General features: G+C 43.4%; 1 protein-coding gene across 2 annotated transcripts in view; it reads left to right on the forward strand.

Moving 5' to 3' along the window:
• Positions 1–22963, forward strand: part of slc37a2 (solute carrier family 37 member 2) — a 65070-nt gene extending 42107 nt beyond the window's left edge. The window contains exons 7-18 of one of the 2 annotated variants that reach the window (XM_059957265.1): positions 4605–4771; positions 9400–9437; positions 9965–10111; positions 10806–10896; positions 12356–12418; positions 15082–15167; positions 16477–16525; positions 17759–17832; positions 18008–18086; positions 19402–19493; positions 20744–20808; positions 22602–22962. In XM_059957265.1, coding sequence (XP_059813248.1) covers positions 4605–4771; positions 9400–9437; positions 9965–10111; positions 10806–10896; positions 12356–12418; positions 15082–15167; positions 16477–16525; positions 17759–17832; positions 18008–18086; positions 19402–19493; positions 20744–20808; positions 22602–22617 — 967 coding nt within the window. In that variant the 3' untranslated portion in view covers positions 22618–22962. Of the gene's footprint in view, positions 1–4604; positions 4772–9399; positions 9438–9964; positions 10112–10805; positions 10897–12355; positions 12419–15081; positions 15168–16476; positions 16526–17758; positions 17833–18007; positions 18087–19401; positions 19494–20743; positions 20809–22601 lie in introns of both variants that reach the window. The other variant, XM_059957266.1, reaches the window with a different exon arrangement.
• Positions 22964–27258: the final 4295 nt, after the last annotated feature.

Consider the following 27258-nt stretch of genomic DNA (forward strand, 5'->3'; position numbering starts at 1 on the left):
GAAAGAAGAAATGAAACATCTTTCTTGTGGTGAGTCAGCCCCTCGTCTTCCTGGGTCTTGTCCTTGTTACTTTAGGGTTGCTAAGGCCCAAATATATTTATTTCTATTCTTAGTAAATGTGCGTATTTGCTGGTAGCTTTGGAATTTACTAATTACCCCCATGACTTTGAGAAGTGCCAGTGAAACTTCTCCAGTATGGCCTCATGATTATTACAGAGACAGCGTAATCAGTTACATAACAATAGGCATGAGGTGAATATAGACCTATGAACAGCAAGCTTTTTCCACTAAAGTAAATGAATAAACCAGTGCCTTTCGAGAATAACCCTTTCAGTGCACTTACATGACCAACTTTTTAAAAACAACAAGCAAACCTGAACTGAAACTCTTAAATTACTATTGGTTTCTGACATCCCATTTTGCCAAACTGGAGGCATAATGGAAACTTTAAATTTAAAAAAAAATCAAAACTAAAACCCTGTGGATACTGGACATATAACATAAAATGCTGGGAAGACTCTGCAGGTAAGGCGGGATCTGTGGAAAGAGAATTGATGCTTCAGGTTGTGAGTTGTGACTGGTCAGGAAAGGTGGTGTGATGTAATGCATTCCAGCACAATCGTTAAAGAAAATAATTGGAATTTGGTGTGTTATTGTCTCACGTACCGAGGTGCAGTGAAAAGCTTGTCTTGCACGCCGTTCGTACAGATCAAATCGTTACTCACTGCATTGATCACTGATACACAATAAGGCATTAACAATGCAGAATAAAGTGCAACAGATATGGAGAAAATATATTGCCAGTAAACAATGAGCTGCAAGTTCATAATGACACTGTAGATTGTGAGATCAAGAGTCTTAACTTGCCGCACTAGGGAACAATTTAATCACCTTATAACAGTAGGTTAGAAGCTGTCCGTGAGTTGTGGTACGTGGTTTCAGGCTTTTGTGTCATCTGCCTGATGGAAGAGGGGAGAACAGAGGCTGTCTAAGATGAGTGGGCTCTTCGATTATACTGGCTGTGTTCCTGATGCAGCGAGAAGTATGGACAGAGTCCGTGGAGGGGAGGCTGTAATGCGCTGAACTGTGTCCGCAAATCTCTGCAATTCCTTGTGGTCACTTGCACGCTCTTCAAAAGCGAGATTTGCTGATCAATAGTGTTGCTGCTGCACAGCTTTCAGTCCAGACCACTGGTGCTATCTGTGTGGAGTTTGCACGTTCTCCCTGGGATTATATGTTCAGGCTTCCTGCTACATCCCAAAGACGTGCTGATTAATTGGTTACTATAAAGTACACCTAATGCAGGTGGAGGAGAATTGGGCAGGATTTGATGGGCATTTGGGAGAGAATAGATTACATTGGGGAATAGGATTGATGGCAGTGCTCCGAGCTGGCATAGACTTGATGAAGCAAAAGTCTTGCTTTCATGTCATAACAAACTGTGAGAAAATAAAATATGGGAAAGTGCAAGGAAGTGAGGCTAATTGACTCCTTCTGAAGAGATGACACATAAAGTGGGCTGAATGGCCTTCTCTACTGTGTAGAGTGCAAATAGTACAGTCTTAGTTTTGCTGTGAAACATGCATTATTTCAAATAATGTAATTGTAATTTTGCAAGAAAAATCACTCGAAGGAGCTGAAATTAATATGCTTTTCCTGACCATGTCACTTTTTCTTGGTTGAAAGACTTACTTGATTCATATCGTGGTCAAGCTTCCCAGAAATGGTCCCAGGTTTGATGCCGAGTGTTGCCTTGTTTCAGCAGTAATGGGTTCAAGGTTCAAAGTACATTTATTGTCAAAGTATGTATGCTGTATACAATCTTCTCCAGACAGTGACGAAACAAAGAGAACCATTCAAAAGGAAAATATCAACACCGCCACCCGTGCACAAAAAAAGCATGCAAACAGCAACAAGAACATCAAACCCCCCCACATGCAAAAAAAAATCACGCAAATGGCAATGAGAACATCGATTTCCCCCCCCCATGGACGGAAAACAAATCACACAAATGGCAATGAGACCATCGATATCCTCCCCATGCACAGAAAATAAATTGCACAAATGGCAATGAGAATATCAATTCCCCCCATGCGCAGAAAACAAATCGCACAATTGGCAATGAGAATATCAATTCCCCCCATGCGCAGAAAACAAATCGTGCAGATGGCAATGAGAATATCAATTCCCCCCCCCCCCATGCGCAGAAAACAAATCGTGCAAATGGCAATGAGAATATCAATTCCCCCCCCATGCGCAGAAAACAAATCGGGCAAGTGGCAATGAGAATATCAATTCCCCCCCCCCATGCGCAGAAAACAAATCGGGCAAGTGGCAATGAGAATATCAATTCCCCCCCCATGCGCAGAAAACAAATCGCACAAATGGCAATGAGAATATCAATTCCCCCCCATGCACAGAAAACAAATCGTGCAAATGGCAATGAGAATATCAATTCCCCCCCCATGCGCAGAAAACAAATCGCACAAATGGCAATGAGAATATCAATTCCCCCCCCCATGCGCAGAAAACAAATTGCACAAATGGCAATGAGAATATCAATTCCCCCCCCATGCGCAGAAAACAAATCGGGCAAGTGGCAATGAGAATATCAATTCCCCCCCCATGCGCAGAAAACAAATCGCACAAATGGCAATGAGAATATCAATTCCCCCCCATGCACAGAAAACAAATCGCACAATTGGCAATGAGAATATCAATTCCCCCCCATGCGCAGAAAACAAATCGCACAAATGGCAATGAGAATATCAATTCCCCCCCCATGCACAGAAAACAAATCGTGCAAATGGCAATGAGAATATCAATCCCCCCCCCATGCGCAGAAAACAAATCGCACAAATGGCAATGAGAATATCAATTCCCCCCCATGCACAGAAAACAAATCGCACAATTGGCAATGAGAATATCAATTCCCCCCCATGCGCAGAAAACAAATCGCACAAATGGCAATGAGAATATCAATTCCCCCCCCATGCGCAGAAAACAAATCGGGCAAGTGGCAATGAGAATATCAATTCCCCCCCCATGCGCAGAAAACAAATCGGGCAAGTGGCAATGAGAATATCAATTCCCCCCCCATGCGCAGAAAACAAATCGCACAAATGGCAATGAGAATATCAATTCCCCCCCATGCACAGAAAACAAATCGCACAATTGGCAATGAGAATATCAATTCCCCCCCATGCGCAGAAAACAAATCGCACAAATGGCAATGAGAATATCAATTCCCCCCCCATGCACAGAAAACAAATCGTGCAAATGGCAATGAGAATATCAATCCCCCCCCCCATGCGCAGAAAACAAATCGCACAAATGGCAACAAGAAAGAATGGGTGAAAACACAGACGATAAAAAGAAAATTGAAAGAGTCCAATTAAACTACTGTCCAATCCATAAGCTGCAGACACAGAACTTCAGTATCATCCTCTGACAGCATCGAAGGACAGAGAGAGAGAGCATTCGAATGCAGGGGCCTTCCCTCGAGAGCAGCAAGTGAGAGACGCACACACAGACTCCTTCCTCCGGCAACAGCAAGCAAGAGGCTGGTAGATGGTGCTGAACACTCGCTCGCTTCAGTGTTTCAACCTTCCTCGACTCTTTAATTGGCGAGATCAGCAAGAAATGGAGTTGATCATGGGCTTGTGCCCCATCTCGGAGCTTCTTGACCTCGAGGCTGCTTGCCCCCCGGAATCTTCTTGGAGACCGTAAAGCACCAGCTCTCTAAATTGGCCTGAGAACACACCACCAAACTGGAGATCACATGCTCTAATAGTACCAGAACCACATTGAAAGGAAAAAGACAAAAGAAGTGAAAGAAACAGTTTCGTGCACTGTCTGGAAGATGTTGTCCAAGGTCTCATTGTTCGCTGGCGCCATCTTGACCAGAAGATGGGGCCATTAAAGGTCTCTTTAATATCCAGTAAGGGAAGCAATTGGGCAAATTTTCCTACTGCTACTTTGAACTTGGCTGATCTTAGGAAAGTTTGTGAAGGTTTATCTATAAAATTGAGATTGGACTGGGACACCTTCCTGGAGGTTGTGCCACCTGTATGTGGGAGGCAGGAGGATCTGGATAAATGAACTCTGGCTGATTTATCCTCCCTCGGGTGAACATGGGGGTCTAGGTACCTTAACATCCAAATGTTGAATCTGTCACTCGGTGCGAAAAGAGATCAAGTTCTCACTTCAGGAAGCACGTCTCTTGGATCTGAGCAAACAAATCGCCCCTCGAAGCTCAATGAAATGACTTCACCTGGAGAGACGAGAGACTGCAGATGCTGAACTCAGCGGGGCAGGCTTTACCTGCCTGGTTCCATGTCTCTAGCAAATACCATCATCTCCTTTCAAGATTGTTCAACTGTCCTTGAATGCAGTAGCTTGTCTTTAGTAAGATGGGAAGAAAGTTGTCCAGCAAATAATTCCAGGCACAGCTTGCAATACTCAGTCAATAAAGGCAGGTAGATTCTGAACAAATCCACTCTCTGTTCAGGGTCTTGAGACAACAATCTGTCAGCATCTTTGTTAAATCCATTCTCATGATTTTACGAGTGTAATGTTATTTTTGCTTCCATTTAACTTGACAGGAGAGGTTTCATTATGGGAATCTGGAACTCTCACACATCAGTCGGTAATATTCTTGGCTCTTTGATTGCTGGAACCTTCGTGTCTTCTGCCTGGGGTTTATCATTCATAGTGCCTGGTGCCATTATTGCAGGAATGGGAATAATCTGCTTCCTCTTTCTTGTAGAGTGTAAGTATTGTGTTGATTTTGTACATCAAAGTAAATTTATTATTAAAGTATGTATATGTTACCATAAACAACCCTGAGATTTATTTTCTTGTGGGAAGACTCAATAAATCCAATGACTGTAATAGAAATAATGACAGACTGCACCAACAGTTTGGGCAACCATTGTGCAAAAGACAACAAACTGCAAGTACTAAAATAAAGGAAAAAAATAGATAAATAAGCAATAAATGTCATGAACATGAGATGAAGAGTCCTTGAAAGTGAGTCCGTGGGTTGTGGGAACATTTCAGTGATGGTGCAAGTGAAGTTATCTCCTGTGGCTCAGGAGCTTGATGGTTGAGCGGTGATAACTGTCCCCTAATCTGGTGGTGTGGGTCCACAGGTTCTGGTACCACCTTCCTGATGGCAGCAGCGAGCGGAGAGCATGGCCTGGATGGCGTTGGTCCCTGATGATGGGCACTGCTTTCCTGCGACAACACTTCAAACAACAAAAACAACTTTCTTTCATTTTAACTGCTTCACTTTCTTCATTCACACTTAGTTCACACCAGGCTGCCATTTTCTTACCCAACCACCCATGTGGGCATGCCCATAACTGGGAAAGTGAACATCCCAACTCATATATATCAAACAGTATATGTCCATTGGTTTAGATGCAATACTTTTACCTCTAGTTGCTGGGTCTAATAAATTTCTTAAAGATATCCTATACTCTCATCTGGTGCTTCCAGAGTACTAAAAAAAATATATATATATAGCAACTCAAATGTCCTTTAGGATATGGGAATTAGTTCTAACCAGTGATGTTAATACAGTTAAGGCACCAAATGCCTTCACTAAGTGCCTTCAGCAGAACAAGAGCTGGAGCCCCCCTTCTTTGTGAGACGGTCAATTGGTTATTCTTTGTTGTTGATCATAGAATGTGATGAATCTTCTGTGCTTGGACAAGTTCCTTGGTGCTGCTTATCTCTAGTCGAAGCCTCTTCTCTGTAACTGACTTGATGGATTTGATGGCATCTACCAAAGACTATTTTGTCTGTGACACAAATTATTTGTAGATAGTCCTCCTTTGGATCAGGGAAAAACTGAGAATAGAGAGTGGACAGAAAAAAACAGCATTGTCAATTCCTTCAGACATTGAGGGTTTCTTCTGCCAGCATACAACTCTTTGGATCCTTTTTGGTTGCCAGTAGAGAGGTGGAAATCTTCCCTCTTCTCCCATCGGTACAATAAAATGTCCCCCTTGTGTATCCCCATCAGGAAGGTTTCCAAGTGAGGCATCACTGAAGACAACTGGCCTCAGTGAGCCACCTTTTCCAAGCTGTCGGAACTTTGACTACTTTTTCTGACTGGATTTTGAGCACTATCTTGTTTGCCTCGTGTAAAATTTGTATTGTGGCACTTTTAGTGCTGGATGCCAAGTTGCAGGCAAATACTCTGATCAAGTACTCCACTCTGATCACATGACATTCTGAATCATGCCAGTAAGAAATGGCTGTATCCACTTGTGATGTCTTTCTACCTGTTTATGTTTTCCTTGACTCTTATACCAGTAGAGTGATGCATCTGCTAGACCATACACAAACTTTTTGAGTTGCCACAGTTTTCCTTCACTTTTGGCTTCAGGCAGGGGTTGAATGTAAATGTCACATGACAACTCCATTTCCTGTAAAAATGCTGATTTTTATGTCCATAAAATGCTTTTGACATATCACTGTGAGAAGTAGTTGGGGAGACTCTGATGCACAGGTTGGTGAGTCTTTTGGAGTTCTTTTGTGTTCAGTTCTTTGACAAACAGCACATTTCAATCTCTTGTAGAACTTGTTCAGTGGGTTTGTGCCAGGAAATGGCGCCCTCGCCTGGTCATTCTGGGTACTACGCTTGCCGTTCTTCGTTTCTGCTCAGTGAAATATGCCATTTCCTGACTTAAAATAAAGTATGGCTGTCTAGCTGTCTATCCTTTATGTCTAGACACACAGCATCCAACAATTTAAAAACTAATAGTTTTCAGGAAGTTCCATTTTGTATTTACACATGCAACTGTAGTTTTGTCCAAAATCAATAATATCAGCCATACTTATAGTACTCGTACAACAAGCTGGAGGAACTCAGCAGGTCGGACAGCATCCATGGAAATGAGCAGTCAACGTTTCAGGCTGAGCCCCTTCGTCAGGGCTGAAGAGGCCGGGGGCAGGGGCCCTATAAAGAAGGTGGGGGGAGGGTGGGAAGAAGGCTGGTGGGTGTCAGGTGAAAAACCAATCAGAGGAAAGATCACGAGGTGGGGGAGGGGAAGCAGGGAGGGGATAGGCTGGAAAGGTGAAGAAGGAATGTAAAAGGAAAGTACTATGGGTAGTAGAAGGAGGCAGAGTCATGAGAGAGGTGATAGGCAGCTGGAAGAGGAGGCAGAGTGAAAGTAGGATGGGGGAAGGGAGAGGGAGGGAATTACCGGAAGTTGGAGAATTTGATGTTCATACCAAGGGGCTGGAGGCTACCCAGACAGTATATGAGGTGTTGCTCCTCCAACCTGAGTTTGGCCTCATCATGGCAGTAGAGGAGGCCATGTATGGACATATCCGAATGGGAATGTGAAGCAGAGTTGAAGTGAGTGGCAACCAGGAGATCCTGTCTGTTGTGGCAAATGGAGCAGAGGTGCTCGACGAAGCGGTCGCCCAATCTGCGTCCCAGTTTCACTCTGCCTCCTCCTCCAGCTGCCTATCACCTCTCTCATGATTCGGTTTACTTCTACTACCCACAATGCTTTCCCCTTAGATTCCTTCTTCACCTCTCCAGCCTATCCCCTCCCTGCTTCCCCTCCCCCACCCCTTGATCTTTCCTCTGACTGGTTTTCCACCCTCCCCCCACCTTCTTTATAGGGCCCCTGCCCCTCCCTCTTCAGCCCTGACAAGGGGTCTCGGCCAGAATTGTTGACCGCTCGTTTCCACGGATGCTGCCCGACCTGCTGAGTTCCTCCAGCGTGTTGTACACGTTGCTTTGACCCCAGCATCTGCAGACTATCTTGTATTTATAGAACTATCTGAAAATTTTGTCAAAGTCTGAATATGCCTCATAAATCCAATTCTTTTTCCTTCAGGAAAAACTGAGTCAAGTGCATTTATTAGTGCATTCATATCATCTTCTTCGTTCAAGTCTTACACCAAAATTCTCATCGCAGTCTTGCTTGTTCTTCCTGAAAGTGATAGCACAACTGCAATGGCTTGCTTCTTCTCAAGCTCAGTAACCTGCCCATATTTCAATTCCATTTTTCCAGCTTTCGTAAGGCTTGCTCTTGCTGAATGTCAGCGAGATCCTATAATTGGAAACCATCCTCTGCTACCACAGATAACATTCAAACAACAAAAACAAGATTTTCTTTTCATTCTAACATCTTTACTTTATTCGTTCATATTTGGTACACCAAGCTGCCACTTTCTTACCCAACATTCCCCCAACTACCCTAGTGCACATGCCCATAACAAGGAAGTGAACATCCCAACTAAATGCTTGTGTAGCCCAAATGAACAGAACTCAATGCGTGTAGATGTGCTCAACGGTGGGGAGGGCTTTACCCCTGATGAACTGGGCTGTATCCACTATGTTTTGTTGGAATTTCTGTTCAAGGGCATTGCTGTTTATATACCAGGCTGCGATGCAGCCAGTCAATACACTTTCTACCACACATCTATAGAAGTTTGTCAAAGTTTCAGATGTCATGACAACTTTTTGCAAACTTCTAAGGAAGTAGAAGCACTCCTGTGCTTTGTTTGTAACTCCACTTACGTGCTGGGTCTAGGACAGGCCCTCCGAAATAACTACACCGAGGAATTTAAAGTTGCTGACCCTCTCCACCTCTGAACTGCCGATGAAGACTGGGTCATGGATCTCTGGTTTCCTCCTCAAAAGCAGAGCTTGCCTGCTTTGAATGGTATGCAGTGTTGGGGCCAAGAGATGCACATGGTGGGCACTTTGTGTCCAATAATTACCAGTGTTATGTGTATGCAGTGTCAATGATGTGTTATGGAATGATTATAGGCTTGTGCATAAAACTCTCCTTTCGCATCCCTGAGTCATTTGCCATTCTCTGGAGATGGGATTGGAGGGCTGGGGAATCAGAGCTTTATATGGTGTGGACTGTGTGCATCCAACTGGGTGGATCTGAATTGGTCCTGATAGTTGGGGTGCAGATAAATTTTCTTTGGGATGGTCGGGTAATTGTGGGATTGTCTCCCACCCTCCCTCCCCTCAACGTGTAAGTTGTGGGAAATGGTACGGCGAATCAGTGACAGCTCCCGTGCACTTTAGACGCGACCTGTTTGTGGCAGCTGTTATCGACACTCTTGGCATCTGCCTGGTAGAATTAGTTTGTTCAATTGCTGTTGTTGGGATGTGCCTGTTTGTTAAGTAAGAACATCAGAGTTGAAGGGCTTGAATCTGATAGGTGATGTTTAGTGTTTCTGAATTTAAGAAACTCTTAGATAGCATGTGGATGTAAGAAAGATGGAGGGTTATGTAGGAGGAGAGGGTTAGATTAATTTTAGAATAGGTTAAAAGGTTGACACAACAGCATAGACTGAAGGATCTTTCCTGTGCTGTACTGTTACATGTTCTTAACCTTGTTGTCTTCTTTACAGACCCTGAAGATGTGGGCTGCACTTCACCTCAACACCATGTAAGCAGATTGACCACCCTTAACAATTCTGAATTAACAAGCTAATGAAAATGGCTCACCCCCCCCCCCCCCCCACTGTACAATTCTGCCAGCGCCGCCATCACCTCCGCGGTGCAGCTCGTTCAGTTCGGGTGCTTTCTGTGCTGGAGAGGACAAGCATTACAACAACATGGGTTGGGAGTTAATTTTGGAGAAAGAGGGAAGTGTTTTTGCAGGATCCACGTGATCTCGGAGAATGTGCAAACTCCACACAGACAGGGACAGAGATGGGGGCGAGAGCTGTGTGTGAGGCAGCAACTCCTTTAATTGAGCTACTTGTGCTGCTCTAGAGATCTGAGACCCTGGGAATAAAGTCTGTATACACGCAGCAACGATTGAAACTTGGTAGCATTGCAGCAGGCATTGAACTGTCCACCACCACCTGTCCTGGGAGCTAATGTAAGGCAGCATTGGAGGGTCTAGAAGAACAAACTGCATTTTTGCCCCCTTGACCTGCATAAAAGCTAAAACCTTGCTGTACATCACAGGATCAGAGGGAGCAGGAGCCGTTGTTACGCCATGATAGCATGGATGAGATTTTCGCCAATCCCGCCAACGACGAGGGAAGTATCAATACCAGTGGCTCCACCACACAGCCCTCAGCAATCAGCTTCTTGGGAGCACTCAGAATACCTGTGAGTAACAAAGGCCCGGGTCGTCCTCAAATGTAATCACTTCCTGTCTTTAAGTGATGCTCGGAGCTGGAAGTAATGACACTTGTAGAATTGGCAAACTTTGGCTGAACAGTTATATCGAATCCAACAATTTTGACTGGCTCACTTCCTCTGTATTTTCTTGAATTCATCTGGTTGTGCACTGTTGCTCGATGTTTCTCTCTCCATCCCTTGATCTACTGGACGTTTGCTATGGCCCTGTATTTTTCACATCTTCACACTCCTTTTTATATTCTTGCTCCTTAACTGCCCCAGTAACCTGTGACCTGGACAGCTTGTCCCCACTGCAAACCTAGCTTCAGACGATCAGAAATAATCCCCATCCTGTCTTTCACTTTGTCCACCTTTGTGACAACTTGTTTCATTTTCTCCCAGTTCTGATAAAGGGTTTTTGAGCTGAAACGTTAACTGTTTCTCTTTTTAAGGATGTGATGTGTTTACATTTTATGTTCTTGTGAACCAGAACCATATTTATAACTAACTTCAATGTTAATTTGAAATCATTCAAGAATAGGAGTTAAATCACGTGAAGCAAAGGGAAAATTTAGTTCTTAAAGCATCTGTATTATGTAATTTTTTGAATTAATACGTAGATTGTTTCCCCCCAAAATGTAATTTTCTTGCGTAATTGAAGCTGCTTTTCCTGTTTGTACAGGGAGTGGTGGAGTTTTCACTTTGTTTACTCTTTGCCAAACTTGTCAGCTACACATTCCTCTTCTGGTTGCCACTCTATATATCATCTGTGGGTGAGTAGCTCCTGGCCTTTGTTTCGAGAAGTTTCCACAATGCTTACCAATGCAGAAATACAAAAGTGTTCCTGTAAGAAAGGGTAGAAATGGAAGGCCAAAAAATTTGGCAAATGTTAGAATTGCTGGTTGTTGTTGATGATTGGGGGTTGTAACAGCCACTGTCCCGGATGGTGGGCCATTTCCTACTCTTGGGTACAGTGATGGATTAGAGCCTGCTGACTGCAGACTCTTGGGTCTGTAGACAGCCACCAGTGAGCTGATGCACATTGTGGACCTGTGTGTTTCCACTGTGGAAGTTAGGAATGCATTGGAAGTGAGATGTGAAAGCATCTTACACGGTGACATCATGAGCACCTTACACACAACTACCAGGATCTTTCCTGCAAAAATTGGAGCACTGCTCCCACTTTCCCAGACTCTCTTCCAACTATTTCCTGATGTGAGCCATGGCTTCTCCATATCACTTTCCCAGCACTGTCAGGTTAAAGGTGAATGGGGCAAAGGCTGGACCAGCTGCTAAAGAAACACTCACTCTTGCTATTCTGTCCAGTGAGGCCAATTCAGACTTGGTCACAGGCACTCGTCATTCTGCAGAGCGACGGTGGATCCAAGCTGAAGACAATGGGAAGGCGTGTTGTTGAGAGTTGTTGTCACTCCTTGTATGTCTGCATCCTGCCTTGTCCAGCTCTAAATTTGATCAGGATATTTCCCATTTCCTAACCATCCCCTTATACTGCACTACTAATGGTGTGTGTAGAACATCTGTATCCAAATGTGGATTCTTTCTCCCACTGCATTTTGGAGCACACTTTCATTAAACATGTGCGATGTTCTGCCAAAGGGCTTCTGGTTCAAGCTGGCTTGGCAAGAGTCCATACTCTGTTCCACATGGAGGTGATTGAACGTACTACAGTAATCTCACTTGTCAGTTGGGTCTATCACCTTTCACAGCCTCTGGCTATCCTAGGCCTTTAAAGAATGCTGGCAGTTGAGGAAATGAGCAGATTGTAAAATAATGTAATTTTAGTTGTGGGATAAATGTTGGCCAAGACACAAGGAGAACTTCAAAGCAAAAAAATGTCAATTGTTTTTACACCTGTCTGTAAGTGCAAGAAAGCACTTTCTTTGCATCTCCTTGGAAAGAAAGTACTTCCATCCACACAGTGGCAATACCCTAGATCAGGGGTTCCCACACTTTTTTATGCCATGGACCCCTACCATTAACCAAGAGGTCTGCAGACCCTAGTTTGGGGACCCCTACCGTGGATTTTGAGCTTGTCTTCCTAGAGTAGGACATATTCTGTGAAGTGTCTGGTTGGTGAGGATGTAACCAACTGAGTCACTGCTCTCACTTCAGTCGGGTAGGAACGTGAGTGGAAGTTCTTGCTTTTATGCTTGCTGGGACTTTTACAGTCAGAGTTAATAAACATGCCTAATTATTTTCTTCATCTTTCAGCTCATTTGAATCCCAAAGCTGCTGGTGATCTCTCGACACTCTTTGATGTTGGTGGTATTATTGGTACGTTTGTAGACATGGATAATTTAAAACGAGGGATTTATTGACAATGTTGCATCAGCCAATGAGTTGCAAGTTGAGCCTGGTCTCTTAACTCTGCATAGCAACAGAGACAAGTTTACTTCAGATACAGACTATTGTGGACAAGAATCCATTCAAACATTTGGTTTGACAAAGTCATTGAAGATGAGAAGCAGGTGTACAGTGAAAGGCTTGTCTGAAAGTTTAGACAAGTGGGGATCAATGGGGCGGGACAAATGGACAAGGGAGTCGCGTAGGGAGCGATCCCTGTGGAAAGCAGAAAGGGCTATTTGGTGGTTGCCCCTCCCCACTCATCTCCCTCCTGACACTTATCTTACACCTCCTCCCTCACTACTATCCAGGGCCCTAAACAGTCCTTCCAAATGAGGCGACACTTCACCTGTGAGTCTGTGGATGTCATGTACTGTGTTCAGTGCTCCCAGTGTGGCCTCCTGTATATCAGTGAGACTGTTTCGCTGAACACCTACGCTCGGTCCGCCAGAACAAGCAGCATCTCCCAGTGGCCACACATTTTAATTCCATGTCCCATCCCCATTCTGATACGTCCATCCACGGCCTCCTCCACTGTTGTGATGCAGCCACACTTAGGTTGGAGGAACAACACCTTGTATTATGTCTGGGTAGCCTCCAACCTGATGGCACGAACATCGATTTCTCAAACTTTCAGTAATGTCCTTCTCCTCCGCCCCAACCATTCCCCATCCCCTTTTCCCTCTCTCACCTTATCTCCTTGCCTGCTCTTCACCTCCCTCTGGTGCTCCTCCCCGCTTTTCTTTCTTCCATGGCCTTCTGTCCTCACCTATTAGATTCCCCCTTCTCCAGCTCTGTATCTCTTGCCCCAATCAACTTCACAGCTTTTTACTTCATCCCTCCCCCTCCTGGTTTCACCTTTCACCTTGTGTTTCTCTTACCCCCGCCCCCCACCTTCTTACTCTGAATCTTCATCTTTTGTTTTCCTCCAGTCCTGCTGAAGGGTTTCGGCCCGAAACATCGACTGTCTTCCTTTTCCATGGATGCTGCCTGGCCTGCTGAGTTCCTCCAACATTTTGTGTGTGTTGCCAAGAGTACTTCGGGGCCAGATACAGAGAGAATTTGGGCAGATTAGGACTTTATTGCTTGGAGTGTAGGGGACTGATCTTATAGAAGTGTATAAAGTCGCGAGGGACGTAGATAAGGTCTTTTCCTGAGGAAATGGGAATCCAATTCTAGAAGACATAGAGTAGGTTTGAGTCTGAAGGATGTCCAGCTGTTTAGTCCTGAAGGGGGGAGGGATGCTGGTTGTTTACCTGTGCCTCTCATAATGTTATAAACTTCTATCGGATCTCCCCTCAGCCTCTGCTGCTCCAAAGAAAACAACCCAAGTTTGTCCAACCTCATAGTTCATGCCCTCGAATTCAGCAGTATCCTGGTAAATCTCTTCAACACCATCTCCAAAGCTGCCACATCCTTTCTATGAAGGGACAGCCAGAATTGAAAACAATACTCCAGATGCAGCCTTACCAGAGTTCCATAAAGCTGTAATATAACTTCCTGACTCTTGCCTCGATGCCTCAGTTTAAGAAAGGCAAGAATGTCGTACGCCTCCCTATCAACCTGTGCAGCCGTTTTCAGGAAGCTATGGACTCGGATTCCAAGCTCATTCTGCATATCATCACTGTGCACTGTCACCTTTACGATGGATCTCCCAAAGTGCAACACCTCACACTAGCCCAGATTAAACTCTATCTGCTGTTACTCTACTATCTGCAACCAATCTACATTCTGCATCCTTTTGCAATCTTCTACACTACCTATGATGCCACCAATGTCTGTATCATTAATGAACTCTCTAAATCGCCCATCCATATTTTCATCTTTGACATTTTTATGCATCACAAATAGCAGAGGTCCCAGTGTGGTTCCCTCCAGCCAGAATAAGTCCTATTGACCACTGCCTCTGTCTGCTATGGACAAGCAAATTCTGAATCCAGGTGATGGTCAAGTCACTGTGGATCCTACAAATTTACTCTACTGGATGAGACTACCACGAGAGACCTTGTCAAATGTCTTACTAGCATTTATGTAGACAACATCAATCACTTTTGTCATCTTGAAATAAAATGTGACTTGTCCCACTGTTTCTAATGAAGTTTCTAAAGAAGCCGTGCTTTTCACTAATCACTTCACCCTACGTGTTCTTACAAGTATTTATTTATTTATTGAGATGCAGTGCTGATGGAATCGGCCCCTTTGAGCCAAGGCGCCCAGCAACCCCTGTTTTAACCCTAGCCTGGTCACGGGACAATTTACAGTGACCAATTAACCTACTGGTACATCATTGGACTGTGGGAGAAAACTGGAGGAACTGGAGAAAACCCATGCATTCCACGTGGAGGTCGTACAGACTCCTTGCAGATGACATTGGAATTGAACTCTGACCTCCAACGCCCTGAGCTGTAATGGTGGTGTGAAACTGCTACGCTACTGTGGCGTCTAAAGTATCCCATATTCTCCCTCAAACGCAGGAACTTGGTAGTTTCTTTAGTATATTTCCAGAGCAGAGAGGATTGGACAATGTGTCCCTGGTGCTAATATCTCTACTTGTTAATGTGAAGCTTGCTCACTGTCTATCTCTGTCCATGAAGGTGGAATTCTGGCTGGAATCAGCTCCGATTACACTGGCGGGCGGGCCACTACGTGCTGGGTGATGTTGATCGTGGCTGCTCCTATGGTAAGACCAGATTTTGTTAGGAGGTCAGGAAGAAAGGGTAGAAAGTTTGTCAAAGCAGCCACTCTGCAAGAAATCCATTCTCTCCTACTTCTGTCCTTGACTGTGATTTGGAACCCACAACAATCTACCAAAGGCATTGCAAAAGTGCTTGTCCAATGTGTACGGAATTCAGGGTCATGGCAATAGATTTATGTCACTCGAAAGAAATTGGACCAATGTATCAAATGTGAGGTTATCTGAGGGAGGTGGCAAATAACATTGAATTCTCCTGAACCATGCTCTTTGGAGAAAGAAGTAGGTTAGGTTACGATCATTGTAAAAATAATCTGTGCTTGATGGTCTCATGAAGTTGTTGGGTCCATAGGCATGTGTCTATGTATCTTTCTGATTCACTGGAAAGGTTTTTGGTGAACTAGTTAAGTAATTATGAAGCCATCTTCATCTAGAAGAGGGTAGAGCAATGGCCCAACCCCTGAGGAAAGCCACAATAGCCTTGAATGTTCAAGATCAGATTTTTCAAAGTATGAACCAAACCATCAAATAAAGTTCTTTCTTTAATTGGCTGTGATGTCACAGTGCAAGTTTTAAAAAAAAACGCAATCAATAATTGAAATGCCAGGTACATTGTTCGTGTCCTGACCCTCAAGACTCCAAGTTGGTTTTGTAATTCGGGTCAATTCCTAATGTGGGAAGAGGACTAATCTAGAGTATCCACCCACCAGTGTCCCATCCTTGTCAATGGTAGTAGATTGTGTCAACAGCATAGCATTGGCTGCTGCTTAGGAGAAGGTTCTTCCCAAACATGGAAGCTTCAGTACTTAAGATTGTTTCAAAGCAGCCTAAAATATATACTGCAAATTTCCCAGTTGTCAAACTGTTGTTTTATTTTATACCAACAATATCAAAAGTGAGGAAGGCTATTATAAATGCACATTGAGGTAAATACTGAGTCAGAACAATTTTGCTGGTGGCATACGAATGGTAGAGTGCTGAAGTTAGTGTGGTCACCTCAGGGAGATTGAGGTCATAGAGGTTGTAGGGGTGAGGATTTTGGTGGTGGGCAGTGGGAGAGGTGAAGTTCTTCTGTCTTTATGCCCCTGGAAAGTACTGTTAACGTGCTGTTAAGCAAATCATAGAACTCAAGGATGTTTTGCATTCATTATAATGATTAAGGAGCAAGTTTGATATGTGCAGTGTCCTGGTGAATCCAAGAGTTTCAATTTCGATCCTGTCATCCTATGATTAAAAATACTTACTGATCAAGCAATCTCTTTACAGTGATGGTACTGATGTCTTTGTCTCCTTTCAGCTCTTCGTGTATAACTACATTGGGAAAAATGGACTTTCAATAATTATCGGTAAGTTAGCGGATAGGAAGAGCAAATTTTGGATCATATGATTTTCTTTTTTATTCTTTTGAGATTTGGTAATTTCCAAGAAATAAAGGCCCAGAAATTTGTGATGTCTAATCTAACTTCTATTTTATTCGGAGTTGACTATTGTGAAATTGGACCACAGTGCTGTTTGCTGCTCAGTGATGGTGAGGCATCTGTGTTGTAGAATTCTGTTGTGCCATGACCTACAACTTTTCAATTTGGTCATCGTGTGCACTTACTGATGTGTATAAAATGAGGCCACCTGAAACCATTATTGTGCCTAAAATTTCCTTCATACTTGTGGGACTCCACTCCAGGCTTTGTGTCCAGTGTAGCACCTGCCTGTGTATTTTCCTAAAACCAACAGCGTCTTACACAGTGTAAACTGCTTTACTCTTTTGTTTACTGACCATCACCAGAGGCCATCTATAAAAGATGATATTAAGGTACTGGGCAACATCTCTTTCCCAGCCCTCACACACTGTTTCCTTCCAATCCTTTCAAAGTAGCTTATTGATTGTGATGAATATCAGTGCTGACAGCACTGAGCTCAAGTCACACTGCAGAGCTCGGAGACTGAAACCTGTTGCTCTGCAAGAATGATCTGACTGTACCAAAATGATGTTGGTTGGTACGTTCCAAACTGCTGGCGCACATGGTGAGGGAGAGTGGTCCAGCTCCTGTGGACAGCAGCAGTTGTAAGAACCTGTTGCCAGGGCACACTGAGGGGCTGGCAGCCATTTATAAAGTCTTCTGACATTGATCGAGGGAAGAAAACCTGGTGTTGTGGTGATCTAATGTCAATCTTCTAAGCAAATTGAATGAGATGTCTTGTACTGCAAATGGTGCTGCTCCAGCTGATAACCCACTGCTGCCCTTCAATGATATTCTTTGAGACAGATGTTAAACTGGATCCCTGCCTTTAACATTAAATATATCATAACTTTTATTACTCCAGTATTTTCCCAATGTCCCACTTTGGATAAATGCAAGTTCGTCTGGTCTGTGCCACTATACCACAATGCTGCTTTACCTTGTACTGTTCGTGGCATTTCCAGCGTACACAAATTTGTGTGCTGCCATTTCTACACTACAAAGAGACACCAGTTCATTGGCTGTGAAGTGCATTTGGTTTGCCCAATGAAGATGCAACAATGCTCCTTACCTGTTTCACTTTTGTTTCTAAATTAAGTGATTATTTTCTCTCCCCAACAGGAATGCTGATCCTGTGTGGAGCTCTAGTGAACGGACCATACGCACTGATCACAACTGCAGTGGCAGCCGATCTGGTGAGGAGACCTTGTGAGATGCAGGGCTTGGGGAAGAGAGAGGGTCGCTGGTTTTTAATTTATTTTTATTATTTAGAGATATGGCATGACAACAGGCCCTTCCGTTGGAAGTAGTTGTGTACGAACAAAGTGATTATCGTAATATGTTGAACTGTGGTTGTGACCTTGTCTCTAGGGAACTCACAAATGTCTAAAAGGGAACGCTAAAGCATTATCGACTGTGACTGCAATCATCGATGGAACAGGCTCAATTGGTAAGTCAGTTGTTTCAATAGGTTTCAATAGGTATATTTAATGTCAGAGAAATGTATACAATATACATCCTGAAATTCTTTTTCTTCACAAACATCCACAAAAACAGAGGAGTGCCCCAAAGAATGAATGAGTTAAATGTTAGAACCCCAAAGCCCCCCCAGCTCCCCCTCCCACACATAAGCATCAGCAAGGCAACAATTCCCCCACCAGCAAAAAAAGCATCGTGCCCTCCCCCACCAAGCACTCAAGCATGCAGCAAAGCATCAATAAAGACACAGACTTGCAGTACCCCAAAAACTACTCGTTCACCTGGTAATTCGACATACCCCAGGCTCTCTCTCTCCCCCTAATAAGGGAAAAAGAGGTGTCCCTGTTTCACAGTGAGAGGGGACACATAACAAACAACTCACTGACTTAACGATGTTAAAAGTCTGTTGCACCACTTTTTCCAAGCTCTGCGCACAGAGAGTCGGCACCAAAAAGGTACAGCTCTCCGGACACACAACCCCCATCAGCTAACTCGCTGCTCCCGATGTTCCGAGTTCTCCTGCGATGCCTCAGTCGGGGGCACCGGCCTGGAATCAGCCCGTCTCCGGAGCCACGAAAATCCAGAACCCCGAAAGTGTGCTCGCCTTCCAGGCCGCGTCCTTGGGGTATCAAAAAGCGGCCGGTCGTGAGGCCCGGAGAGCGGGTCCCATTCGCACAAAGAACCAAAGTCAGAATGTAAATCCAGGTCAAGGTCTTCAACATAACCTTGAAAAGGAAAAAAGTGAATTATCAAAGATTGAAATAGAGCTGTTTCCAAAGATGCAAACAAAGGAGTCGCCGTTTAGTTGTTCACTAGTAATGGGGTTTACTTTTGTCCATCAGCATAATGAAGGACAACATTTTTGTTAATTACATAAACTAATTATTCCCTACAAGCCTTTAGACAGCTCTTGTTGACTGAGGGCACTTGCATTATCTCTCATGGTCAGAGATGTAGAAACAGATGGAGCATATTGAGATTAAGTTTTACATTTTATTTAAGCACATTTAGTGTGTAAATTGGTGGGAATTATTAATACTAAAAATGGAGAAAAAAAATCACTATCTACTTACCACTTACTGAAGGTGGATGAACCCATTCAAGGTGCTGTGTAAGCCATGTACGTCTGGTTCCTAATGCCTGTATGCCACCCTGACCCTGATTCCATGTGGTTAACATTACTAGGTCTGTGACAATAAACTGCCCAAGTCCTGTGAGCATCTGATTTGATAAGAAGTCCTGTCTGCTCTGACTGTTCATTCTTGCACTTGTCTTTTTTCCCTCAGGTGCTGCCTTGGGACCCCTGTTGGCAGGACTTCTCACTAACTGGAACAGTGTATTTTATATGTTGATTGCGTCTGATATCTTAGCCTGTCTGGTATGTCTATTTATTCAATCAAAATAAAGTTTACTTTGTCATTAAAGACAGAATACTGGACATTCTGCAGGTGAGACAGCATCTGGAGAGAGAAGCAGAGTTACTTTCTGATAAAGGATCTTTGATCCAAAGCATTAACTCTGTTCTCCTTTGCACAGATGCTACCTGGCCTAATTTTTAGCTTTTATTTCAGATTTCCAGCATCCTACAAGTTTTTTTGACTTTTTGTGTTGACACTATTAATAAATTGAGTGCGAACGCAAATTTATGTGGAGAGTCTGCAGAGCGATTTCAATAGGTTGAGTGGGTGAGGATGATCAACTTTGGAAGGGAAACTAGAAGATCAGGTTATTTAAATAGTGAAAGATCACAGCATGCTGTTGAGCAGAGGGATTTGGGAGTGCTCGTGTATGAGTCACAGAAGGTTGGTTTGCAGGTGCAACATGGTATCGATTAGGCAAATGCATTGTTGACTTCCATTGCTGGAGGGACTCAACTATACAGGGTATCAGTGTGGCCACACCCAGGGCACTGTTTGCAGTTCTGGTTTCCTTGCTTGAGGAAAGACGTACTGGCGTTAGAGGCTGTCGAGAAGGTTTGTCAGGTTGATTCCAGAGATGAGGGTGGTTAACCTATGAGGAGAGATTGAATAGCCTGGGACTATTTGCTGGAATTCAGAAGAATAAGAGGGGGTCTTATAAAAAGATTATAAAATTATGAAAGGGTTAAATAGGTTAGAGGCAGGGAAAGTTGTTTACACTGATAAGTGAGATAAGAACTAGGAGAGACAGCTGAAGATTTGGGGGAATGTATTGAGATGTGGAGAAAAGGCTTTTCCCAGAGAGTAATGTATCTGGAATTCTCTGCTTGGAAGCAGTAGAGGCTGCATCATTAAATATATTTAAAGCACAGTTCGGGAGATTTTTGCACTGTAGGAATTAAGAGTTATGGGGAAAGGCAGGTAGATGGAGACGAGTCCACGGCCAGATCAGCCATGATCTTATTGAATGATGGAGCAGACTCGATGGGCCAGATGGCCTACTCCTGCCCCTATTTCTTATGTTCTTATGTGTTTTTTTGCCGTACATACCTGAGTACGGCAATAGTTTATAGTGCCATTGATTGTGGCAGAACCTAGATATTGAATCATGGGGCATCGCAGAGGTTAAAGGTAGTAGTTGGGGCCTTATTCTGCTCAAAATTTGAGCAAACCACTTTATTAATCTGTCTGTTCAACTTTTTCTTTTCAGTTATTGACCAGATTAGTCTTCAAGGAGATTCGGGGCTGGTGTGGACATCTGCCAAGACCAAGAGGGTAAGAGAATGATGATACTAATTTAATTCTTATTGACCTTTGTGGTGAATTATAATGTGCATGTAATTTCATTGTACCTTGTGCAGTTTTATGTGATCGATTGCACTGTCTTCACGATCATAGACATTTCAAAGCATCAGTGCATTGAGTTAGAACAAGGGAAAAGCCACAACAGAATGCAGAATGATGTGTTACAGTTACAGAGAACAGTGCAATGCAAGCAGACAATTAATGTCCAAAAGCCGTAATGAAGTAGATTGAGAGATCGAGTTCAACTTTACCATACAAGAGGTCTGTTCAAGAGTCTTATAACAGTGGGATCGAAGCAGTCCTTGGTTATGAATAAAATGTATTCTGGGGGTGAATTCTGACCTCCAGTGTACTCTACCCTCTGTGTTGCAGTGCTTGGGTACCATGTCTTAAAGCCCCCTGAGGTGCAGAGCACGGCAGTCTGTGGTAGCTTCCAGAGAGCCGTCAGTGCGTTGCAGACCCTTGTCTCTAGCTCCCCCTGATGGCAGCAAGTGATACTGCTTCACTGGCATTTTTTTTTAAAGAGATCAGCACGGTAACGAGCCCTTTCGGCCTAACAAGCCTGTGCCACCCAAATACACACATGACCATTTAACCTACTAACCCATATGCCTTTGGAATGTGGCAGGAAACCCACGCGGTCACGGGTAGAACGCACAAACTCCTTTCAAAGAATGGCTGAATTGGACCCGGGTCAGTGGCATTGTAATAATGCTGCACTACCATGCCGCCCTGTAATCTGTGACAATAATAAAACAAGAAAAATAAAATATAAAAACAAAAACTAATAGAACTCATTACCACAGTGCAAGCTATTTTGCACCTCAACTCTTTTTCATCACTTAGCTTGATTAATATCTCAATACATTTACTCCTTGTTTGGGAAAATAAACCATCAAAGCTTGTCTGTATTTCACATCCACATCCCCTGTAGTACTTCACATGGAGACTCTGTGATACTTCAACCCTTGATGGCCTGTCTTTAATTATGGCCTCTTGTTTTACCACTCTTTTTTGCCCTGATCAAATAATTTTATGAATTAGCTCAATCTGTACAAATCATTAAAAATTTTTTTTAGCCCAATGCTCAGTCTATAAGCCATATACCCGAATAGTTGGATCCAATTCTCTTTTTAAAAGATGTTAATCTTTCTTCATTTTAGAAGTGGGCTGTAAGATTCTTTGTCCTTTAACCCTCTTTAGGGTTTCAGTTAAGGAAAACTTTAACACTGTAAGGTCAAGTATGCAACAAAGCAATATTAATAATGGTATTGGGGAAACAATATCTGGAGTTTAAGACGAGATCTTACCTGTAAACAATCTCATCAGCATAATTATTTCAGAAGTGCAGCTTTATTAAAAAAAAATTAAGATTGTGATTTTTTTTAATGGTAGCACACTATTTGATGGGTTCAGCTATTTGAGATTACTGCTTCTTTCTGGGAGATCTTTGGGTACACAGTGCCCTTTTACCCAGGCACGTAGGTGGTAAAACCCATTCTGTCGCGGTCTGCACACAGATTTGTGTTGGAATGTCTTCCTGCATATTTCCAGGCTAGCAAGATGCCAGAGACTTTGTGTACTGTATCCTAGGAAAGGTCAGCATTTTCCAGAGGGGATGGGAGAAGTGCTTTTAGAGAGGTTTTTTTTTAAAAGAAAAGGCGCGGCTTTGTGGGAAAGAGGAGAGATGTATACTTTCATCCAAAACTGCTGTACATTTGCCACTAATTCCTCACGAGTTTCATCCTCCTTTTGTGTTCCAGATTGAAAGAGATTTAACAGAGAAGATCATAAAAGAAACCTAGGAAATTCAAAGTGTCAATTAATTCTGGTTTTGGCTTCAAAGCTCGGTACCTGCTCTGTCAGTGTGTGGGAGTAAAGTATGAAGAAAGAGAAGAATAATAAGGTCTTTTTAATGTACTGTTTCCTTCAGAAAGACTGACAAAACGGTTTAAACTCAGACCTGTCTTTTATGAAACTGTCAGCTAAATTTTAACCACTTACTTTGATGATAGCCCTACTAATTTATGGTAAAACAGTTTTGGTTAAGGGAATTTTGGGAGCAGAGGTGGGTCTAATGTACTGTCTTTTAATAAAGTATCTGTACACTATTTGTATAATTTTGTTTCCAAGTGGAATATTTCTTTAAAAATTTGACTTAAAAAATCAAACATCAAGCATTTTTCCTTCCGTTTAGTTTTATCCATATTTATTTGGTTCTGTGTCTTGATCCTATTTAGTTGGATCTTGGGTAGCTGTCAAAAGGCACTTTACTTCATCTGTCTTCCTGTGTCTGTGTGTGTGGGATGCACAGGAGAAGGTGAAGGTCAGGTTATGAAAAGGCAGTGCAGTCACTCACTGTGCCATCTCCTGGTGGTTTATTTAAAAGTGTTTATTTAAAAGTGGGGGGGGGGGTGTGGGAAGGATCCTTCCGGGCTTCACTGTGGTGAAACAATTAATACTTCAATGTTCGTGCTGTGGACTTGGCATCCCTAGCCTGCCTTCAGCAATACCAGCAATATTTTTCTAATATTGGTCAACATGTGGTTTTTAAGAAGGTAACAAGCCTTGGAAGGGTCAATAAAAAAGCGGTTTTGAACCTTCCAATGCTGTGACGTGCTCACAAAGACCTTACAGTATTCTCGTAGTTTGATTTGAAACTTGGAGAGTCAAAACAGAACTCTGTCACATAGAGCAAGAAAACCCCAGGTCTGGGCTAATTTAGTTTGATCAGAATGGTTAATAGATTCATAGTGAATGGAAGGGGAGTGTCTGCAATGCTGCACGGGTTTACAGGAAAACCTTACTCCAGTAATACTGAGACATGGTGTTACCGCATCTGGAAGATTGTCTGCCACTTGTGTGATAGACAGAGTATGACAAAGATTCACCAGTTTGATTCCTGCGCTGCATGGTGTGGCTTGGAGATGAGAGGCTGAGGGGTTACTTTATAGAGGTATGTAACATAGGGGATTTAGAGAAGGTGGATGGTCTTTTTTTCAATCCCCAGGGTAGGAACATCTAAACTTCGGGAGAACAGGCTTGGGTTTAAAGTGAGAAGAGTGTCATTCAAGGTTTTAAGAAGCTTTGAAGTAGGCCATTTAGTTTGAATTGTTGATTATCTGATTAAACTTGGTAACTCTAAATTCTAGCTTTAAGTCAGTGTGGTATTTGCATTCAGATGTATCATTCCTCTGTGCGTTATTCTGACACACGGAAAACTCGCGCTCCAGTCTTGTTTTCTTTCAGAAGAGATCATTTTTACACAATTACTATTGTGGCCAATGGAAAGCAATAACCTTTTGTATTTCTTGTTTAAACATCTCAACCTCTGTAAACACAGTGTGCATCCCTGCTTAGGATCCAGTACAGAAACGGGCCCTTTGGCCCACTGAATCCAGACGGAATGTCATCAGCCCTTCTTGTAATAAACTAACCTTGATCAATGTTATCCTCGGCACATTTCCATCAACTTCCCCAGATTCTGCCCTTGAGTTCCTAAGGGATGTGGTAAGAATCAGGAGTAGCTGGAGCCACAGGGAAAACTTGCAAACTTCACACTGACAGCACCGAAGATCAGCATTGAACTTGGGTCACTGGGGCTGAAGAATTGGCTCTACTCGCTGCACCACTGCGCTGCTACAAACCTCTCGTTATCTACCCAGGCTGGTACACATAAACGTACGTTAGGAAGAAGACTAGGCCGTTCCAAAGACAGACCCCTCCTGAGTGAAAAACCTCCTACTTAAGTGGGTGCCCCTTTATTTGCAAGCAGTGACTCCTGGTTCCAGATACCTCCGGACATCACCCTGTCCTTTATCCTGCTCCTTGGAACAGATAAGTGCTCGCTGTGTTTATGGAGGCTGACTGTGTAAAATGCAATAAGAAGGCTTGGCTTTGGAGCCCGTCTGAATGCAGCAATTGACTGGTGCCCGCATCTCTAAATGTAAAGTATTAAACTAAAGCTTTCTGCCCTTTATGAAAACTTCAGTTGTGCAATTTCTCCCTTCCTTGGGGATGGAAAGAATGGATTTCTTTCACATTCTTTAGGTCTCTGTTTCACATTCTCAAAAGTAGCTCAGTGAGTTCTGGTAGGTTGAATCCAGCGGGTTTGATTTTTTGTCTTTGTGAGATGGCAGGGCGTTTTGTGAATTGACGCAGCACTGTGTGGTTTAAATGGTTTGGCATGGGTTAGGTGGGCTGAAGGGCTTGTTTCAGTGCTGTACTTTTTTGAGACTCTAAGTGTTAAGAACTTTGTCACCAACACTGATCCTTCACACTTTGCATCCTGTTCTTGATAACCTAGTGCTTGTTCTTCCATTCACATGTTTGGGGCCTGACAGGGTTCCTCTCTGCCTCTGACTCTCCAATTTTGTACTCCGTTCCATTCTTGCAGATGTGTGGTGGAGGGTGGAATGATTGACCAGGTGGTTGGCTTTTGCTAATAACCTTTAAAGATTGGATACAATTTCAAATTTTGTTTGAATGCTGGTTACCAACTCTGGTAGTCCTGTAGACTTTTCGGTCCCTCTCTCTTCAGCTACTCCTTAAAACTGCTTTCTCAGCAAACTGCCTTTTCCCCCTCTTCTAATCCCCTGCTGTCGGTATACTTCATAATGCATCTATCAAGTGCATTGGGACTCTAGCAACATGGCAACTTGCATATATAGTAAAGTACACCAAGTTTTTATTTGTTGAGGAGGTACTTGTCTGCAAGAACCACCTGCAATATACAGATGATGCTCTTTGTTCTCCAGCTTTCTTTCATAACCCGGCTGAATGCTCTCAGCATCACCATTATTAAATATAGCATAATGGTCTGTGAGCTACACAATGGCTGCATGGTGAAGGGCACTCGAAGTACAAAAGGGCAAGAAACACATAGTCAGCTGGAAGCAAAGCACAATCAAGGGGAATGCGCTCTGGCCAGGCCTTCTGTAATCTAGAATTTTCTATTTTACACCTGAAGTGAAGGGAAATGCGGTGTCTGAAAGGAAATCAAAGCCACAATGAGTGTTGTGTGGGAGGAGGCAGAATAACTTCACAATGGTTCACTGTGTTAAAATCGTGCTGTCCTGTTTCACATAATGGTGACAAGTTTGCGCCCAGCAAACTCATGTACACTTCCGTCCCCCATCAGGAATGCCTTGGGGCTCTCTGTTTCTTAAACAGATCTAATCACTTCCCCTCTTTCACCTGGTGGAACTTGTGCTTACCCAAATAAACTTCTCTTTTGATTCCTCCCACTTTTTACATATCAGAGTTGTGGCCATGGGCTCCAGATGCAACAGACTTTTCTTTAGCTATGCGGAGCAGTCTTTGTTCTGGACCTACCTTTGAAACCCGTCCACCTCTTTCTTCACTACTCGATGACTGCATTACCATGCAGAACTTGATAGCTTCATCAGCTACAAACTTCGTTCCCTGCTGTCATACCCAAACATCGCTCTCCCCTTTTTTGACCTGTCTCCATTTTGGCAGACAAACTATTCATTGACCCTTGCTACAAATCCAGTGACTCCCACAGCTATGTAGATCACACTTCCTCTGACCCCATCTCTTGTAAGGATACCGTCCTTTTCCACTACTTTGCCTCCACTGCATGTGTTCTTGAGATGGAATCTTCCACCCCAGGATGTCTGAGATGGCCTCCATTTTTTCCAGCAAAATAGATTCTGCCATCACTGTGGTCAATAGGACCCTCACCCTCATCTCTATTTCCTGCCCTTCTGTTCCCACCCGATAGTGCTTGCTTTTCACCCTGGTAGCCTTTACATCCGGCACACCATTCCTCTGCTTTTCAGCCAGCTACAGCGTGACCTCATCACCAGAGTTATCTTCCCCTTTCCATTCTGTTCTGCTTTCCACAGCGACCACACTCTGACTCCCACGTTTGTCCATCCCTCCCCTGTGCAGCACCTACCTCTCCATCTCCCCCCTTTGCCCACATCTAGAGATAATACTGTCCAGAGGTTTTACAAATCTCAAGAATGAGGTGCAAGACCTTGTGGTTATAGCTATTTTCTTGTATTTCATCATGGTCTGAGTCGGTAAACAAAAGGCAGAGAAGTTACAAACTACAGCAAGCTGTAACTGCAGCTGAAGAATCACAACGGACGTTTTCAGAACATTGGTCCCCTTCACCACCAGATTTCTGAATGGTCCATGAGCACAACCTCATTATTTGACTTTGGAACTCTATTATTTGCTTTGTAACTTATAGCAACTCTTTTGTGCTGCACTGCCACCACAAAGCAACAAATTGCCCAAATGTAACTCAGTGGCCACTTTATTAGATACCTCCAAATCAACTCGTGGTTATTTGAGTTATCATTCCACTGTCAAAGTCACATTTCTTCCCCATTCTGATGTTTGGTCTGAACAACAACTGAACCTCTTGGCCATGTCTGCATGCTTTTA

Source organism: Hypanus sabinus, chromosome X2, assembly GCF_030144855.1.
Source record: "Hypanus sabinus isolate sHypSab1 chromosome X2, sHypSab1.hap1, whole genome shotgun sequence".
NCBI classification, from domain to species: Eukaryota; Metazoa; Chordata; class Chondrichthyes; order Myliobatiformes; family Dasyatidae; genus Hypanus; species Hypanus sabinus.